General features: G+C 36.8%; 2 protein-coding genes across 4 annotated transcripts in view; one reads left to right on the forward strand and one right to left on the reverse strand.

Moving 5' to 3' along the window:
- The window catches only part of LOC138000377 (histidine--tRNA ligase, cytoplasmic-like), a 29,305-nt gene extending 19,745 nt beyond the window's left edge, over positions 1-9,560 (reverse strand). The window contains exons 1-5 of one of the 2 annotated variants that reach the window (XM_068846740.1): positions 9,219-9,352; positions 6,153-6,250; positions 3,334-3,423; positions 2,248-2,367; positions 473-568 (exon numbers count right to left, since the gene is read on the reverse strand). In XM_068846740.1, coding sequence (XP_068702841.1) covers positions 473-568; positions 2,248-2,367; positions 3,334-3,423; positions 6,153-6,245 — 399 coding nt within the window. In that variant the 5' untranslated portion in view covers positions 6,246-6,250; positions 9,219-9,352. Of the gene's footprint in view, positions 1-472; positions 569-2,247; positions 2,368-3,333; positions 3,424-6,152; positions 6,251-9,218 lie in introns of both variants that reach the window. The other variant, XM_068846739.1, reaches the window with a different exon arrangement.
- A 57-nt stretch (positions 9,561-9,617) lies between these two features.
- LOC138000376 (anoctamin-7-like) overlaps positions 9,618-20,000 on the forward strand; it is a 31,529-nt gene continuing 21,146 nt past the window's right edge. The window contains exons 1-7 of one of the 2 annotated variants that reach the window (XM_068846737.1): positions 9,618-10,476; positions 12,054-12,126; positions 13,712-13,812; positions 15,136-15,205; positions 16,148-16,393; positions 17,133-17,205; positions 19,683-19,804. In XM_068846737.1, coding sequence (XP_068702838.1) covers positions 9,901-10,476; positions 12,054-12,126; positions 13,712-13,812; positions 15,136-15,205; positions 16,148-16,393; positions 17,133-17,205; positions 19,683-19,804 — 1,261 coding nt within the window. In that variant the 5' untranslated portion in view covers positions 9,618-9,900. The remainder of the gene's footprint in view (positions 10,477-12,053; positions 12,127-13,711; positions 13,813-15,135; positions 15,206-16,147; positions 16,394-17,132; positions 17,206-19,682; positions 19,805-20,000) is intronic. The other variant, XR_011123114.1, reaches the window with a different exon arrangement.

Raw genomic sequence — 20,000 nt, forward strand, 5'->3', positions numbered from 1 at the left:
AATTCCAGTCACACTTTTGCACACAAAAGAAAAAAGAAAAAAGTAAGGAAAAATCCGGAAAGGAAATCCCAAAGATGACACTGTAATCAGTGGCAAGTCCTGGTTTATTTTGTCAAAACTTACTGCAGCAAAAACTGGGATACTTTATGGAAGAAGTTAAAACATGCACTGTTGAGAAATTATCGATATTATACAAAACTGTCACATGTACACTTTGTGTGTGATCATTTTTTTTCCACAAAAACCCAAACTCCTTCCATTTCAAAAACCAGGTTCTAAGTTAATGGAGTATTCCCTATGGGATAAAAGACTGAAAACCCCTGGGATAAAAGACTGAGAAAACCCCCTCTGTTCATTCCAAACTTTGTGTCCCCGTCAAAAATAATAATAATTATTGTTTGAAATCAATAGAAGCCAGTTTGAAACACTGTAAATGTAGATTCATTTACAATGAAATAATTTTCAAGGATACTGTCAAGTCGTACCTTAGAGATAACAACTCCCCCCCTTGATCAGCAAGATCATAGATAAGTTTGGAATCTTCACCATATTTCCCAGTCAGTGTTTCCTAACAACAAACAAAATATGAGTGAATTTAAATTTACAGCAGCAAAGACCTGCTATTTGGAATTCCCCTTAGTAACCAGAGATTTTCCCAAAGAAGTTTAGTTCCATTTACTTTTAGAACTAGTGGAAGAGTTTGCTGTAAGGTGCACTATATCATTCTTATTATGTTCGATTTGATGGTTAAATCATAAGCCTTTCTTACTGCTAATATAAATTGTAAAATAATTGTAGTTGTAGTACAGTGGTCAACAGACAGGTTGTGTTGACTCAGATACTAGAATCTTATTTCCCCACCTTTGTCCTGCACATGTACATGTACCGGGTATGTATGTCCAGAAACCATTATAATAAGAAACTGTTAAATACACTTTCAAGTAGAAAACAAGCAGTCTACTTACATTACCTAAAATTAATGTACATAACAATTACAGTGCCTTTATTTACAGGGATGCAGTTTTGGACACTCGCTAAGGTTACTAACATCTTAAGGTTCTGTAGCCTGTTTTCCAAAAGTCTAGTACTTAACTTTCCATGCCCAAAAAGCCAATAATAATTAGTATTATTTTGTAAACCATGATCTACATGTACATATTAAAAAAGACCCACAAGAAATACATACAGTTTACCACAGTTATTGCAACGTTTCTTGCATCAAAACTACCTTGGTAAGAAGAAATTGTACAAAGAGATTTATCCTGTCCCAGAAATACCGAAATGATTTGGAACTTTCGAAAGATATTTGGCCCCTGGTAAACTATATGTATTTATGATTGCTCATGTAGAAATGGCTTAAATTAAGAGGGTAGGAAAACAAGCACTTCATTACACTCTAATCAGTTAAATCTTTTAAATAAATTAGTTTGACATCAATCTTACCAAAAGCATTTCTCGAAAGACGCTTTTAAAAATGTTACAAACCAGAAACCAAACAAGATAACTAGATCTAGCTTGGCGAAGGAGCTTGTCCCCCGGGGAAACCCAAGGTTAATCTGTGGTCTTGTGTTGAACCAGATGTTTACCAAATTGTGTGGGTAATGACTTACCATGAACCCACAAACATCTGGCAAAAAAAAGCACAAGACCACTCAAGTCTTATCTTATCGTAAAATAAGTTTATGCTGATGACCTCACAGGGAAAAACAGTGAAGTCAAATCAGACTTAGAAGTTCTGGGTATAGTCGAACCTCGATTATCTGGACTCGTTGGGACTAGACAAAATAGGCCCGATATTCAAGGGTCCAGATAATTGAGAGTATGAATATTAATGAGGAACAAAAACTGATTAAATTAAGAAAGCGACATTTTAATCGTGAAACAAAACATTTACAAATCGTTTGGAAAACAATGTGGTCTTCACTCTCTGTTGTGAATACCTGTACATGTGACACTGTGTAGCTTGCATACAACGCCGAACAAGCCAACAGAGCATGAAATTTCACTTAGCAACAAAGCAACTCTAAGCCAATCTGAACTCATTCAAAAGTTCTTCATTAGTTATGATGCGTGCTAGTGCTGCTTTTGCTTTTTGAAAACGAAACAAACTCGCCTTTACTTCACTTTCTAATGCTGTAGTTTGAAGAATAATTACGGCTATGGATCTTGATTATGACTTAAATTAATATTACATTCTAACCCAAGATAAAGGAAACCTTAAAATGACCTAAATTCTGGTCCACTTACCTTCATTTCAAAAACTGGAGTATCAATCTGCACAGCGCCATGTTTCTCAAAGCATTTGACAATGGTCTTAAAGGCTTTCTCCCTGACAGCCATCTGCTTGGGTTCATAGTCACGAGTGCCCTTCAAAGAAGACGATCAGGAGTGGAATACATGTGAATAAAACTAGTCCCTAGTAACTGTCCTATTGACTTTTTTCCACAATACATATTCCTTAATTTTTGAAGAGTGTCACAAATTAAAAAATACATACAAGAAATGAAAGGGTCATTTGACACAGAATATAAGCACTTATTGCCTGAAATTTGGTCACAATTTGATTTAAAAATAAATAATTTAGTGTACTGTGCATGTGGATTTAGCCAAGCCTAAAAGCAGAGCTCCCATGTTTTTTTTTGTTAATTAGTGGCTGCTGTTGTGCGTATGCACCCATGAGCGATACCGCTAGCCATGATTACCGTTAGAAAAGTAACTCATGGGTTCCTCCTACGGGATAAAAATGGAATGCATGTCCGCAACTTAGCCTTAAGAAACTAATGCCTTTTTTTAATTAATGAATGGCCTGCTGACAACACAATTACCTAACTGTTTTACTAAGTAAAGTGCCTATGAACTAAAAAAAATTTAAAGACCTTTAAAAACGATGAGGATTCAAGTTTTTGTTCAGAAGTCTGCAAACACATTTACACTACCGGTACACACAAAAATGGGTCTGGACCCACTAAAAAGTTGGTACAGACCATATATTTCTGGTTTTAGGATCATAGGCGGCTATGGCCCCAAAACCGAAAAAAGAAACGAGTCCAGACCCCTCTTTGTGGTAAGAATCTAGTCCTGATTCTGAAAATCGGCAGTGTAAGTTACAGTTTGCTGATAACAGGGCCAATAGGGCCATTTTTTTCATGAGCCCAACCTAACTTTCACTTGTGTAAATGGGAAAGAAAAATTGGTCCAGACCACTTAAAATTCAAGTCCTAAACAACATTATCAACGACATCCTGAAATTACTAGTTACCAAGGACACCACTGTAATACACATAAGGAGATTTGGAAGAAAAAGAAGAATCATCCATGGTCATTGCCAGTCACCTTGGGTGTTTTGAGAACAAACTTTTGGCTTCCAAGGTCATCGCCAAGCTGCTTTTTAAGTTCAATCAATTTCGCTGTTTCTTCCTTTATCTGTAAACAACAAAGCAGGAATAAGATCACTATTTTTGTCACAAACTTGCAATTTTTGTCTTTGTACTATAGGGAAGTCAAGGCGAGATACAAGATACATGTACAGTATGCAGTCAGTATACAATATTATATGGCGAGCAATTCTCATGCTAAACACTGATTCGCTGTTTTTCGGTTGGAATTCTAAAGTATGGACCATTACCATGGAAACAGGCCGTTCCCTCTTGTTTAACGTAATTCAGGGTTAATTAACATTAAGTTGCATAGGAAGTAGGGATCAGTAACTAGTAAACTACACACACAGCCCCAGTGAATATGAGGACACACTATAAAAGGCATAGTGCCTTAGGCAAATAATTTGTGCTGCAATAAAAAATACCCTTATGGCAACGTGTACTTTTTTTATGTCATAAAATGTTCTCTGCTGTTCTTTTTTTAATCACCAGTCCCTTTTTCTCACGCTAGTAATAATTATTTTTTTGGGCTTCCATCTTTGTGTTGCTGTTTGTTGATAACCATCTTAGATAATGAATCAGTTGTGCCTGAATGAATTCGAACAAAAGCACAGAGCGTGAAGCTTGACCCCTTTTGATTTATAGTGTGTCTTCGTGTTTAAGTATACACATACATGTAAATCCCACAATATTATGTTAATCATGTCACACAACTACAGTACAGTAACTGTAATAAAGTCAAACCATGAATGCCCAGACATCAGTAATTAATTTCATTGCTGTCTGGACTTTTCAATATTATTATATCTGGAATTTTTCTCTGGCTCCAATGTTTAACTACAAGTAATTATCATCATTAGTTTTTGTTAAGATTCTGTTGAAATGACTTAATATATCCTTTAAAAAACAATTGAAAATATTGATGCAAATCAAAACTAGTGTATTTTCTTCACAAAACTCATTGTTGATTTGAATTCAATTCTGCATATAGATTACTTGTGCTCGCACAATGTACGTGTACATGTAAACTACATGTAAATTTGTCTATCTGTCTTTCAATCAACTGACTAATCATTGTTTGTTTGGGTGTCACTAACATTCACATTTTGTTAAATTATCCAGACTTTTTACCTGGGTTGCTGCAAGTCTGGATAATTCAGGCATGACCGTATTATTAATTATAAAGTAGAAAACCATACGTAAAGGGTGTGGCAATTTTTCTTTTTTTTAACTGGGGTTTTGAAAGCAATCATAAAGGTATCTCTACACCATTAAGGGTAAAATGAAAAGTCAAAGGTAGTGGTCTTGCTAACTGCCACTAAAGGCAAAAAAGAACTCCTTTCAAACCTTTTGCTTCAATGTTATGTACACTGTAATGTACATGTATACATAATCTGTGGTAATTATACACAACATACTAAACTAGTGAGCATGATTATGACTTTGATCACTTATACTTCTTTTTATTTGAATTTTGAGAAAACAGGTGCGCAAGGCTGTTGCCTAACAGGAGCCCGGTAGCCTGGGGCTCCCAAAAAATAGCTCTGGGCTCCTTAATTTTTCACAGCAACGCCTTTCACTTCATATGTTGGGCTCCTAAGTTCTCAGCGTTTAGCTCTGAGGGCCTCTTTAAAATTTTCTTAGGCAGCAGCCTTGGGTGCGGCTTATACATGGTACGGTACTGGAAAAAGTGTTTTATACATGTAACAAACTTTTATGTTAAATTAATTACGATTATGTAGAAAATTGTGCAAACTGAAAGGGAAATCTTTTTGCCAGTGTTAACATGGTGAACTGTACTGAGTTGTGAAATGATTAATGATTGTATGTACATGTAATAAAGTTGGTTGATACTGTACATGTATTTTAGTCTGTATGGAAATTACAGACTGGTAATTGCGTTATTATTCGGATCATGCGAAGAGCATCATTTAATGGTAACATTTGAACTGTATTGAAATTAAAACAGTTTGCAGTACATGTGACCTGAAGAGTGTACCTATTGCTGTCATATTTGTAAAATTCATTATTTTACAAATATGTTTGCAAATCCAAAAGAGAAACAGAATATTGTTATGTTAAGTTACGTGTATTACCAGAGGGCCTGGCTAAACCACAAACTAAGAAAAGTTCTTGGGAAAAAAAGAAACAAAATTTGCCACAGGAAAGCAAAAATGCTTTCAACCCTATCGTTTCTAAAAATAATTCTGCATTAAAAACAAAATTAACACGGTCCATAACAATGTCTTACGTGGCTTAAAACTAAAATATTATTTTAGCGACCTCAAAGAAAATTATGTGCCTGGCCAAACAATACTACTTAGGGAAGCAGGGTGGCCTCATGGTCAGTGTGCTCGACTCTGGATCGAGTGGTCGGGGTTCGAGTCCTGGCTGGGGACATTGTGTTGTGTTCTTGGGCAAGGCACTTTACTCTCACGGTGCCTCTCTCCACCCAGCTGCATAAATGGGTACCGGCGAATTTAATGCTGGGGGTAACCCTGCGATAGACTGGCATCCCATCCAGGGGGGAGTGGAAATACTCATAGTCGCTTCATGCTACAGAAACCGGAGATAAGTGCCGGCCTGATAGGCCTTCTAGGCTCGTAGAAGACTTTACAAAATGTACCTTTACCAAACACTTAATTATGGCTATGGAGTATTAGAGTGGAGTACCAGTGAAATCCTGTGAGATACACTGTAGCCTGGTAGCTTTATGCACCTCCACTTTTAAATTCTTAACATTAAAGTTTTCTAAATTTACTCACTGCCACTGACCTGGCTTTCCAGACAGTGTGAACAGGACAGTGTAGCAACCCTCAACAACTTGGGAACACTTAAAACATTCCTTAACAATTTAGAGGACATCATATTGTCTGGAAACAGAAACCAAAAGTAACCAGTACACATTTTACTTTCATAACATTAATGAAAAATTAAAGGGAAACATTATCCAGCTGGATGCTACTTTGTTATATTGCATTTCCTTGCAAAGAAAATGCAGGGAACATGTAATGCAGTAGACATTTGGTTCTAAAATAACAGAACTGTTTAGACTTAAATGTACATTATACTGTAGTTCATTTACTTCATTGTATTAAAGGCAATTTTACTGTCATGCAAGAAAAATGTAGTCAATGGATCATGACGCTATTATCTGTAGCCCTTTCATGGTGTCTCTGTTTTCGATACTGTGATTGTGCTGTCTACAATGTAGGTGCCAAGGTCAGTAAACGCTAAGGATTTATTGTACGCTAGCTTCAAACTTCATGGCTTTGTTGTTGCTAGGAGACTAGTACGATCCCAGCATTGGCGCTTCTTTCAAAGCTCTATTCAGGGCTGGGAGTTGACATGTTTAACACTGCATGTAAGTTCGCTTGTAGAACAGCTTTTCCAACTAGCTATGCCGGCAGACATTAATGTTGTTTAGCTACATTGTATAAAAGCAAAAGAAAAGTATTTAGAGGTCACTTATATGCATGTAATGAATAAATCCTTAGTGGGAGGCATGGTGGCCTTATGGTTAGTGTGCTCGACTCTGGAGCGAGGGTGGTCCGGGTTCGGGTCCTGGCCAGGGACATTGTGTTGTGTTCTTACGCAAGACACTTTAATCTCACGGTGCCAAGTCTGATGAGCCATCTGGCTCGTATGCAGAGACTTTTTACATGCATGTTCTGTTGTTCAGCGCAATTAGAGATCACCATAATTAATTGAATACATGTAGTTTACAAATACCCCCCCTCCCTCCCTCCCTTTGGAGTCGAGGTTGGAGCCTTGTTATATGCATTTCAATAAACTTGGGTCTTTCCTGTGCAGTGACTTTCCCTGAGCTTGTTGGCTGCTGCATTGCATTCAGCTCATAATGCTGGGGACACAAGTGAGGTTCCTTTGTTACACAATCGCCGGAAGTCTCACAGGCTAACCTAACGCAAGGCAGTGCTCCCCCATTAATACCAACTGGAGTAAATGTTTCGTAGTTAGCTAGCACATAAACATATGAAACAGAGACATTAATACGGGTTAACAATGGGCTCAAGTATGAAAATACTTCAGCTACACTTTTTTAATAAAAAGCAGTACATTCATTGTATTATTCGTTGCATCATGTGAAGTACCCGTATCATTCGCATTCTCTTAGCCCTTAATCCCAATGGTAAGACCCAGGGTTTTCAATAAGAATTTGAGTACAGCTGTAGGCGGAAAAACCTGAAACGTAGGCAGGGAACGAACAGCACACCCCAGAGGTGTGCTTTTCGAGGGCTGAAGGCACAAGCTTGTAGGGGGGGGGGGGGTCCCAGGGGCATACTCCCCTAGGATAATTTTGAAATTTTGGCCTCTTAGAGTGTATTTCCTGCATTCTGCAGCACAAATTAGGGTACTTGAACAGAACACTAATATCATTAAATTTTGGAATTTTTTAATTAATTGAGAGAGAGTACATTAATACTTTAAATTTTTTTGGATATTCAGTAGACGACACGACACATATTGGGTTTTGAACAGACGATAAAATAGCGTGGCATAGCTCCTTTAAGGCTCCTTTGCATTCTACGTATACAACTGTGTGAAATGTATTTCATCTGTTGTGACTGAAAATTTCGGCAAATTTTGCCAGCCGCTGGCTCTTATTGAAATCCCTGAAGACCCCAACCCCCCAAAATAATCATGGTTTGTGGCTCATTTTATTTTAAACTATTTACAAGAGAGGCGTAGTGATAAAACATTATGAAAGTCAGGTTCTATTGAATCATTAGGCTGATTTAGCAACAGAACGGGAACGTCAGTGGCGATGTCGCGCGCAGCAAAACTACCAATGAGAATTTAGAATAGAGAAGAGAAGAGTGGAGTCTACTCTATTCTGAATTCTCATTGGTGTTTTTTCTGTGTGCGCCGTCGCCACTGACGTTCCCGTTCTGTTGCTAAATCAGCCTATTAAATTAATAGCTACAGAAAGTAAATTAGAGTTATTACAATAAAAGATGCGGCTAGTGGCCAAACTGTAGCATTTATTCTACAAGGCTATGAAGCAATAAAATGTCACATCCTATGTAGTACTGGCTTGTTTGGCAAAACAAGTTCAAGCTTCGTGTTTACCAAAACTTAAATAAAAAATAATAATATTGTGCAATATTGTTATTTTCATTTAATGCGCCGATCAAATCGAAACTTCAACATCCTCCCCCGCCCCGGCATTTTACTACCTTCTGTGCCCAGGGAGTGGGGAATTTGACCTTTGTCTGCGTGGGGTGGGGAAATTGAACCGGAAGTGTCAGATTTCAAATGATTTTTTTTCGGGCCCCGAAGTCGCTAACAGCTTGTTTCCTAACCTCTTGCTGTTTGGACAAGATGGAAGAGTTTAAAGGAAGAGATGTACCATTTGTGAGCGGCTTTCAAAAAAGGTCTTGAAAAGGTCTTTATTAATTAAAGACGGCAGGAGCCGACGACGATTGTTCTTATGTAGGTTATGACAGACAAATCCGACGATAGCATAGGGCATTTGAACACCATTTTGGCCCGAGGGGGCGGGAATTTGAACGATCCCATCTTCAAAAGTTCAAATGCCCGGGGGGGGGGGGGGGGATGTTGAAGTTTCGAGTTGATCGGCGCATAAGTTTTTGAAGTATGAGGAAAAGAAAGCATAGCCGGTAAGTATTAAATGAAGAGCAAAGCTTCTGATCGTTAACTAATTTCTTCTTTCATCGAACTTAAAAACTGAAACGTTAAAGATGATGAAATAAGGCTATTAAATTACATGTACTGTCCACCAGTGGAGACCACGTGTATTTACAACCCGGATCGAGATTTCCCTGAGGAAGGTTGACTGAGAAGTAACTAAAGGTTTACCTTATTCTTGACTTCATCTGTTTGTTCTTCAAGTTTTAACTGTCTGATTACTTCTCCTTGTTTCCTAACCTCTTGCTGAATTTCACTTCTCGACAAGGAAAGCCTTTCCTTTGACGCCATATTGTATTATGGTCAGCGGGTGAACAAAAAGCCGAGAATGTCTGAATCCTTCACGAAAACACGAAGTTCTACGAAGCTTTTCCGAAGATAATACGAGGAACTGTAACAGTACGTGTTTTTGTCATTCCTTGGAACAGGTTCGAAATTTCTAACAAGGGAGAAGTTTTTTATGTTCGCTTAAAAAAGCGTGTGCAAAGAAAAAAACTATTTTCTTGTGCAGATGTGACTATTTCAGTGATGTTTTGACGTCGCTCTGGAGACATATCCACAGGGGTCGTCACGCTGAAGTGATTAATATACAAGAATAACTTGACGGCACATCGCTTTATCACTCTGGATTTGTCCGATAATATGCAAGGCTTCCTTTTAGTTTATCCAATCCAACACTCGGACAGAGGATTGACAGATTGGCTTCTCATGCAAGCACTGTAACTACAAATTTGTAGTTCATTTATCTTCGAAGGTTCGAGAAAGCACCAAGAGCGAGTTTGATTAAAGGGTAATTTTTTTTAACTTTGCCAACCAGAAATATTATTTGATTAGTAAAAGGATATGACAAGAAATGGACAGCATAGATTACACAGCTGATCGGAATGCGAGCGACAAAGTTAACATTTTAAACGGAGGTAGCAATGCTGTTGGCAACGAAAAAAAGAAAAAGAAGAAGGTAAGAAGATTGAGATCTTCTTCATTCACAGAGGAAAAAGCTGATGGATACTTAAGACAAGTTTCCAGTTACAGCTGCGGAGAACAACCTACAAATTTGACGCCTCTTGAAAACATTGGGAGCCGCGAAAAGTTAGTTCACATCCATGAAGAGTTGGATACTCATGCACCGCCAATAAACCGCGACGAGACGGACCTCAGAAAGCTGGCGTTACATCTTGCGATCACAAAATCCAACGAGGGTCAAAATAGCAGGGTATTGCACCACGATTATGTGTTAGTTCACAAAACTGGCGACAACTGCAATCTTCATGAAAAACTGCGGAAGAAATATGAAGCTGAACTTCACGAACTAGGTTTTAGGCTAGATCGGATGTACACTGCAGAAAAGACTTTTGTGGTATTACACTGTTCATTTGAAAGACTTTGTGAGGAAGCGGAGAAAGTATCATTAGAAATGCCTTTAGCAGGGGTGAGCTGTCTTTTTTTTCTATTTTAGAGAATAGTACTTACAGTGTACTAATGCAGGATGTCTGAGAGTCCCTGCATCCACCCTTAGTCTATTTCTCAGGGGCTGTATAGGGAAGATATAAATTTATTAATATACAACTGTATAAACACCAATGAAATACCAAGTGAGCTTTCACACTAAAACATGATATCTTCACACGTGAAAATAACATGTTATCTTCACACGTGAAAAGATCACTGTTGCTATGGTTACATATAAAAATTGCACCTTTCGATGCATTTTATGAAATGATTATTTTAGTATTTCATTGGTGTTTATATAATAAGTAGAGGATAGTACATGGCCGCTTGGAGATACGAAATGTCTCTTCTCGTGTTGAAAAATATTTCACCTGTTCGGTGCGCTCACTCGAGAAATATTCTTCAACACTCGAAGAGAAATTTCGTATGTCTGCGCGGCCATGTAATATCCTCTATTTATTAAATAAACGCCAATGAAATACCAAGTGAGCTTTCGCGCGAAAACACGATATCTTCACATGTGAAGATAACATGTTATTTTCATTCATGAAAAGATCCCTGTTGCTGTGGTTACACAATGAAAATCGCGTCTTTCGATGTCTTTCATTAAATTATGTAGTATTTCAATTCATTGGTTTTTTTTATAATAAATATAATATTACATGGCTGCTTGAAGATATGAAATTTCTCTTTTTCAACACTCGAAGAGAAATTTCGTATCTCGGCACGGCCATGTAATATTCTCTATGTACTACACTGTAACACAATAACATCAAACAACAACAGCAACGAGACCAATAATCACAGTGACGATACTAATGACAATCCAATGACATCCAAGGATTTGAACCTTTGGTCACAGAGTAACAACTACATGTACACTTCCCAAAGATTTATCGTCAAGGCAAGTACCGTATTTTAGAATAGTTTGAATAGACTAACCAGTTATTTCCCAAAAGAGTCATTTTGCGAACATCCAGTTTGCAAATTAAAATGCCATAAGCTTTTTTTCATGGCATACTGTTAAATGTTTGACTCTGGCTGGATTAACAGGTTGAAGTTTTTGTAAGGTAAAGTTTCATTTACTTACTTGGTCTCGTGTTGATGAAACCATCTTAAATTATTATTCTAAGTACCGGTAATTCATTAGGATCTTCCAAACTGCAAGTAAGGAAAATGTCTTCCTTAATTGGTTCTAAATTTTTGTTAATGAAATAAATAAGTAGATAAACAAAATTTAAGAAAACAAATAATAATTAATAAATAAAGTTGCTGGGGAACTGATAAATACATTGAAGGTCCTTCAGACCCCAAGAGTTTATCAGAATCACCAGCAACCACTCTTATTGGATCTATTCAGTGTTTCCCTCTCTCTCTCAGAAAATAGACCCTTTTACAGTTATGTGCTTAGTTACCTGGCTTTTGAGTGAAAGCGAGGCTATAATTGACCTTGTGAGTTTCTATCAGAAAAAGGTCAACCCTAGCCTCACTTTCATTTGTAGGCCAGGTACACCAAGCACATAACTGTAAAATAGTCTATTATTGCTTTGTTTTCAGTATGTCGTGGGAGACAGCTCTAAAAGCAGTTGGTGGAATCAGTTCTGGGAACATTTTAAAACGGATGATGAAGGTATTGACCGCAACTTTCTCAGCACATTTCTGTGAAATAACCAATCATAATCCTCTTTATGAAACCACATCCAAAGTTTTTCATTTACATTGGTTTCTACCGGTAGTTTTAATTTTGGTGTGTAATATACATGTACTGTGAGCAGTTATATAATTCATTAATAAAAATTATTATTGTTATTATTAATAAAAATAATGTGATGTTAGTATCAATAATTATTATTTATTAATTTTGTATCCCTGTTTTGGTACCTGAGGAAAAATTTATAGTCATTGCTAGTGTTCAGTGTAGGTGTAACTGAAAACTCATTGAATGCAGGAAAGACTTTACTGTTGAACTTAATTCCAAGTGAACTTGGAAATGGCTTGCCTCCCAAGTTCACCTGAGCATATTGACAAGGAGCTGTAATTGGTCACCGTGGAGGCCTCTACAAAATGACCACTGACTTTTCTTCACAGTGCAGTGATGCCAGGGAAATTAATTTCACTTTTAATATTCAATTGAAATCAGTTAACAATATTATGCTATGAGATATAATCATAATAAAGAAGAATTTACCAATTCTTATGTACCATTTTACACAGTAGTGAATGATTCTCCTCAAAGACAGCAATCATCCCATCAAAAACCATCAAATGTCATCTCCGTAGTCAGGGATGGTGGAGTGTATTTTGTGTTGGGAAGCTAACAAGCAAGCGCCAGAGAATGCTCCCCAGGTTCTGGGGAATTCTCTGCCAGAAACTTGAAGCTTGCAAATGGTACTTTCAGCATTCTCGGGGAGATATGAAAAGAATAAACGTGGATCAACCGTAAAGTGACAGATGTTTTACTTTCTATTACTTACTTGATACATATACAACTTAATACATATTAAATTATCCCAGCCTTATGTATATTCTGGCCTTAAATTTGTTTGTCTTAATGCTTTGCTCATTTTGTTTTGTTTTCCTTCTGTTAGTTTTCTTTTTTTATGTTTTATGGGTTTTTTAATTGTTTAATTGTTTATAATTTTTTTTAAATAATTTTTTTTTCTAATAATTTTTTTTAAATTTTTTATTTTTGATTTGTTTTAGAATTTGTTTTATAATTTTTTATACCAGGGATGGCTCTGGTATCCCCTGGCCCTGGTATTGAGTGACATAAACCAAGGGTAAATACAAAAGCAGTCCAATGTTGACTGAATAAAGTTATGACAATAGACCTAAATCAGGTAACTCAGTGTTATACAAAAATTTGGTTTATCAACGGAGTTGATAATGTAAATTGACCACCGTACAGAGATTCTAAAAGCTGACGTTTCGAGCGTTAGCCCTTCGTCAGAGCGAAGTGTTAACTCAGTGTTATACCTAATTCAAACCCTTTAGGAATAGAACATTTTGTTCCAGGTATTTCCATATCATTTAAATATGAATGCGACATTATTATGCGTTCCAAATACAATACACAAACAATCTTGATCCCCGGAGATTCGAATTGGGTAAAACATTGAGTTAGGCGATTAGCTCTATTAAAGAAAAGTGACGATCATTAGGAAAATTCTTTGAACCCCTGTACTTAGAATAATTTTGTTAAAATTCTCTTGCAGTTGATTTTGTGAGTGCTCCATTCTGTGTTTCAAAGTCCCAAATATATGAGGGAATTAATGATCCTGACACGTTCTTCAGGCCTGCACTAAGGTCTTTATTGGTGAGTAAATCATATCTTGACGATGTGTACCATTACAAATTTTGTTTGTTTGACGAATTGAGATGTCAATTTGATATGTAAAGAAACAGCAATATTGTCGGGAGCTCTACACTAACTGTGTTCAAGTTTGTTTTATTGGAAAGTAAAAGATGGTGGCAGCCTGTCAGTGACCTTTACGTGCGGCAGGTACAAAACATAGGTCACAGGTCACAGGTCACAGGTCACAGGTCACAGGTCACAGGGCATTGTTTTACCAATACAGAAAGTATCCTAAACATTCATAAAAGCTAGCCTTAGGCCAAAAAACTTTTCTTTTGCCCTAATTAGGCCTAAGGTTAGCTTTTATGAATGTTTAGGATACTTTCTGCATTGATAAAACAATGACCTGTGACCTGTGTTTTGTACCTGCCGCTTTTACATGGTATGGTATCTGTGCATCTTAGGTTAAAAAGCACTGAATTAATAATAAATTATTATTGATAATTATAATAGTGAACTATTTTCAAGGTCTTGAAATTATGATTGTTGCAATTTGTTATAAATTTGATGGGGTAAGATTTAACATACACATTACATATAATTTCCAAAATGGTTGCAATTTTAATATTTTTTCGCTGTAATATTTTTTAGCTGGCCCATTGGGCCTCACCTTCAAACGTAAAATTCAAAAGAATATTAATTTAACCTAGAACAAGGCCAAAAGGGCCAATTTGCAATCAAACAAAAGAGTACGAAAATGGCAGCCATTTTGGATTAAACTGAGTATTATTTTAAAATCATAACTGCACAGTGTGTATTTTAATTTAATTAATAACCTAAGTTATTCTCGCATTTTGTTGGTTCTTGCCTATGATCTATTGGAGGACAGACGCACGATTGACTTCACCATCAGCTTTTTTGGGAATAAAGTTTAATTCTGTATTATATAAAACAAATAGATTCCCTGTTGCCATGCGTCTGTTCAGTAATAGATCACAAATGACATCAAAATGTGGTAAGAAAATCTGATTCAGTGACACACTAGGCTATCGCCTCGTGTGCCACTTTTTTGTTTGTTCTTACCACATTTTGACATCATCTGTGATCTATTACTGAACAAATGCACGGCAACATGGAATCTACATGTACTGTATTGGTAATTACACAATGATTGACCAGATGTACTTGTACATAAATCAGTAAAGATACCAGTACTTCTACCCACAAGGAAATAAGTGGTCAGTAGCTGAAAGACTATTTTAGTACTGTATTCCAAGATTAAAGCCAAATAATATTGATACATTTGTATCTCCAATTCTTAATTCCTTGTTTGTCATCTTATAGGTTCACCACATCCTAACTGATGTAGATGTAAGAGACAAGGAAAGCAAACAACTTGGCCAGAATGCTCAAGGTAAAACTCCCTTTGTCTAAGCATTCTTTTGTTTTCTATGTTACAGTGCTTAGTCTGGTCAATTAACTGCACCAATCTTTCACACAGAAAAAAACTTCATATTCTTCAGTTCCAATACACAGCTTTTGTGCATTCTCCATCACACTTTTACTTCTTATGGGAGGTGGAAAGAACTTTTGTTATTTGGAATTGACTAGCTGAGCCTCCCAGATCGCTCATAGCAGTGCACAGCACAATCACAACACAGTCACAGCATTTGACATTACCTTAATAGACCTCTTTACAGTTGTGTGCTTAGTTACCTGGCCTTTAAATGAAAGAGAGGCTGGTGTTAACCTTGTTATGATACAGACTTTCCGCCTTTTCTTATGTTAATGATGTTGTTGTCATGCTACACTGTCATCAGTAAAAATTTACGTAAGAAAGGCTTGGAGGTTTCTATCAAAACAAGGTCAACTCCAGCCTCACTTTCATCCATAGGCCAGTTAACTAAGCACACAACTGTAAAATGGACTATTTATCATGTATAAGCACCCATGCTTGAGAAAGCATCCACCCCCCTTCTCAGAGGAAAGTTCTTGCACGAGGTTTTTTTTTTTTGACAAAAATGAAAATGCATTTGATTACGAGAAGATGTTCATGATTTCTTTGGAAAACAAACTCTAAATATCTCGCATAGAAAATTAAAAGCTGTGAAAGCTTTTCTTCACATCACAGCTCCAAAATAGAAAGATCAAGTTTCACCAACAAATAAAGCATAATTCAGGAGCTCTGACAAGTAGTTGGTCATAGTTAGTCGCTTTAACTTTGATGATTTTTGACCAAGAAAATTGTTTCATAATAAATTATTTATTTGCAGTTTCTTACTTTCATTTACACCTTTGTAGTATATTTATTGGTAAATTAAATTGTCATGAATGATTTTGTTCTATTTACATGTAGGTCTTGGATACATGCTTCTAGAAGGTGCCTATACAGATGCTTTTATCCTTCATGAGCGTTCTGTGTATGATTCGGAATTCCCTCTTGCTGATGCTGGAGATGACAGCAGTTTCCTTCATGGCCAGGATATTGCAGATCCTCGCAAGGCCCTGCAAGACACTTGGCTAAAATATTTCAGATATCAACCACTGTGGAAGATAAGAAATTATTTTGGAGAAAAAATTGCGCTTTACTTTGGTTGGCTTGGTGAGTTGAATAATGGTATTCATTGTTATTAGTACTTTACCATTGAACCTGGTTATATTGACAAGTTTGTAAAAAAAGTATAATCATGATCATTATTGAAATAAGACTTTTTTAAACAATTTATGTATGCAATACTAATTTTGTGATACTCGTGCAGAAAACCTAGAAACTTCAGCACCTGGCAAGAAAACCTGAAAAACTCTTGGGTGCTGCTCATTAGGGACTATTATGCTTGAACACATGAGAGTGTGATACATGTATACATATTGCCCCACACACAGTATATACCTACAAAGCTTTCAAGGGCTGATTGAAACGAAGTGAGAAATGAGATTTCTTTTTACAATTTTTAAAGTAAACAAGGTGGCTGAAATTTGTTGGTTCCCTGAACTCAATGAAACCTTAATTTCATTTTGCCTTTAAGTTAGTTAGTTTATTTCTTGCCAGTTAGTCACAGTTATCAAACAAGTTTTAAAGACATCTAGAAGTTAGATATTTAAAAAATAAGAGAATTTGTGTGATTGTTTCATGACAACAAACAAAATGTTGTTTGCTACCGATGGCCTGGGTAGCTTAATCTCTCAATTTAGCTAGCAGAGCTCATGCAAAATACTGCAGGTCTACATAAACATGGAACAAGACTTTGTCATGATTCTGTGGATGGTAAATGATATTGAGTACACCGTATGTGGTCTTGTCCTTAATTCTTTTGTTTCATATTTCTCATGATATTCTGTAGGTTTGCTTACATCTTCTCTTATTCTGCCCATGCTGCTTGGGTTTGCCATCTTCCTCTGGGGACTTATTGTTGGGTAAGTCGTATAACAAACAGATTTATTTTCGGATTGATACCCAAGCACTGGAATTAAGTTCACTTAGCACCTAGCTATCACCACCTCATGGGAGTGATTGTAGCAACTACGTGTAAGTCTATTTTATGATAGACTTCGATAGAAGTTCTAGACTAATACTTGAAGTTAAAGACTTAATAAATTAAATGATAAATATATTCTATATACAAGGCTAAAAGTTAAAAAATTAAAATATTCAAACCAAACGTTTTCGGCTGTTTGCCATCATCAGGGTTAAAATGGGTGACCGGCCGCGCGTACATTTATATCTTATGACATTGTAATTCCCAAAGGGAAAAGTTTGGAGACACAAGAAATGACTTGTTTGTTCAAACTGGGGCGGAATTGTTGGATCATTAGCCCCTCGACGATCCTACGCTTGTGAAAAGTCTGTGCCGAGGAGAGAACACGCCAAGTGAAAGCATGTGATGGGTTTTCCCGCAGGTGTTTTGCAGGTTCAGAAGTGTGAGCAAGATTTGAATGCTCCGCAATTCGTACTGCTAGGTTTCCTCATAGTTACTAACTATGGTTTCGTACAGTCTCGCCAATGTAATCAACGCCACAAGAACAATCGCCTTTGTAAACAACTTTGGATCTGTGAGTGTTTTTGTCGTTGTTGTTAAAGAGGGTTTTGGAACTTGTTGAGTTTTTCAATAAACGTCTTACTGAGTTTTTCGTTTTTACCGCAAAAAGGGAGCTTGATGAAAACTTTCTTTCGTTCTTCGAAGAGAAAATTCGGAATGATGTTGTCATCTTGGGGCGAGTCGTTTAGAAAGTTGTTGATTGTATGCGAAATAAAACGTTTCGGATAACCTGATGAAAGAAGTTTCTAGAGTTTTTATGTCCTTGTCAAAATCGGTAGAGATGCGTTTGGCTCTGTGGAGTGCGCTTAAGTGATGCAATTCCTTTTCCACTTGGTAGGGACCTAGTTTCCAAATGATAAATGATTCATGTTTACGATCATTTGCCACATGTGAATTAGTGTTTAAATTTTTTGGAGCAAGTTAAGTAACAAGCCAACTTTTAAATGTCAAAGTACCAATAAACGCCTCCCTCAAATAAACACCGTACCCAATCAGAAGTCCAGAAAAAAACAGGAACATGTTAAATTCTCTGAACGTTGATCACAAGCCAGGCAATTATGATTTTATCTCAGGAAAAAAGCGAGACATTGAAACTTTTGAAATGTTTACAAAATTTAATGATGTACCATCGTTGTTGTCATTGATCTAAGAATTATGGATTTGAAGTAAACGCCGCCCTTGAATAAATGCCACATCGGACACGCTTAAAAATTAATAAATGCTGTAGCGTTTAATCAAGTAAATACAGTATTTTTGGGCTGACAATAAGGGAACAACATTAAGTAATGTATTGATTAAGCTCCCGGGCTTTTTTTCTATGAGATAAAATGCAAATGATATCATTGTTCTCCATGCACTTTTATGGCCAATGCCACCGTTATGTAATTGTTGGACTTGTTTGTTTCTGTACATTTCATTTCTTTCTTTGATCTCTTGTGAGTTCAGTCTTTCACAACAAGTGTTAGTTATCTTGCTGTAGCAGCTTCTGTGGCTTCGCAGCAGATATCATACCCTTTGAGACTTGTCTCAAGTCCAGTGATTACCCCACCCAACACTTTGTTACACTTTTTTAGCACGGCAAACATAGAAATCTCTTTTCGTTCTCTTGACAAACAATACTTTCGTTTGCATTTGCGGGTTTTCAAGTACCGTCCACTTTTTGTGTGACTGGCAAGGTTTTTCGACAACTTCTCAGACATAAAATGAACACAGTCTTTAAACAAACATTCTTTTTGCGTCTGCTTGGGTGATTTCTTAACTTTTGCCAAAAGTCTCTTTTAGCTCAAGTATGTTACAGTAGATCCTAATTATTACAGTCTCCACAAACCTCTGCTCTTTTTCTCAATTAGCAATCTTCAGCTCTATCGAGATCTTGCATCTCATGGTAGGTGAGTTCTGTAAAAAATGTCTTTTAATTCTTTGCTTGCTTCTAATATTCTCATTCTTATCCTAGTCCTTCGTTCTTCATTCAGTGAATAGCATCTCTGGCATATACCTTGTACTGTGACTCGTGCCATCTTCAACTAACAAAACTGCATTATACATGCATTCTTGTCACAGGCCGTTTTTCCTCTTTTTCATACTCTATTTTAATTTTCTCTTTCCTGATCGACTTGAAATTTTAAAAGCTTCCCGTTTTCAGCAGCTATAGGTCTGCTTTTACGAGCTGAATGCAAAATTTTCTGGTTTACCAAATGCTCGCCAGAATTACTAGTTTAAATTACGTTTCCTTGACGCAGTTATCGCGTGACTGTCCCAAAAAGAAAGCAGGCAAACTCATGTTGACGTGTCAAGGTTCAAGATACTAAACAGTGTGAACGTTGAAATTAAAAGAAATGACGTTTCTTCTTTTAGGATAAAGGATAATCCTCTGAGCGAAGAGAGCACTTCCTCTTCTTCTACCATAACACTCTGGGCCAAGAATTCATTTGATAATGAGGCAACACCTTTCTTTGCTCTGATCATTTGTCTATGGGGTAAGTTGATGCGCGCCTTCTATTGTAGGCCCTGTCGAAAAACTGCACAAGTTTGTTCCCTCTGCGTTTCGTGTTTTTTATTGCTCATGTGGGACTTAATATCTACGACCATGACGTCGTCAAAAAACGTCACCTCAGTTCATGTCGGAGCATGTTTTCGGGAGAAAAAGTCTGCTCACGCTATAGCCCGTGACTC

Source organism: Montipora foliosa, chromosome 4 (assembly GCF_036669935.1).
Source record: "Montipora foliosa isolate CH-2021 chromosome 4, ASM3666993v2, whole genome shotgun sequence".
NCBI lineage: Eukaryota > Metazoa > Cnidaria > Anthozoa > Scleractinia > Acroporidae > Montipora > Montipora foliosa.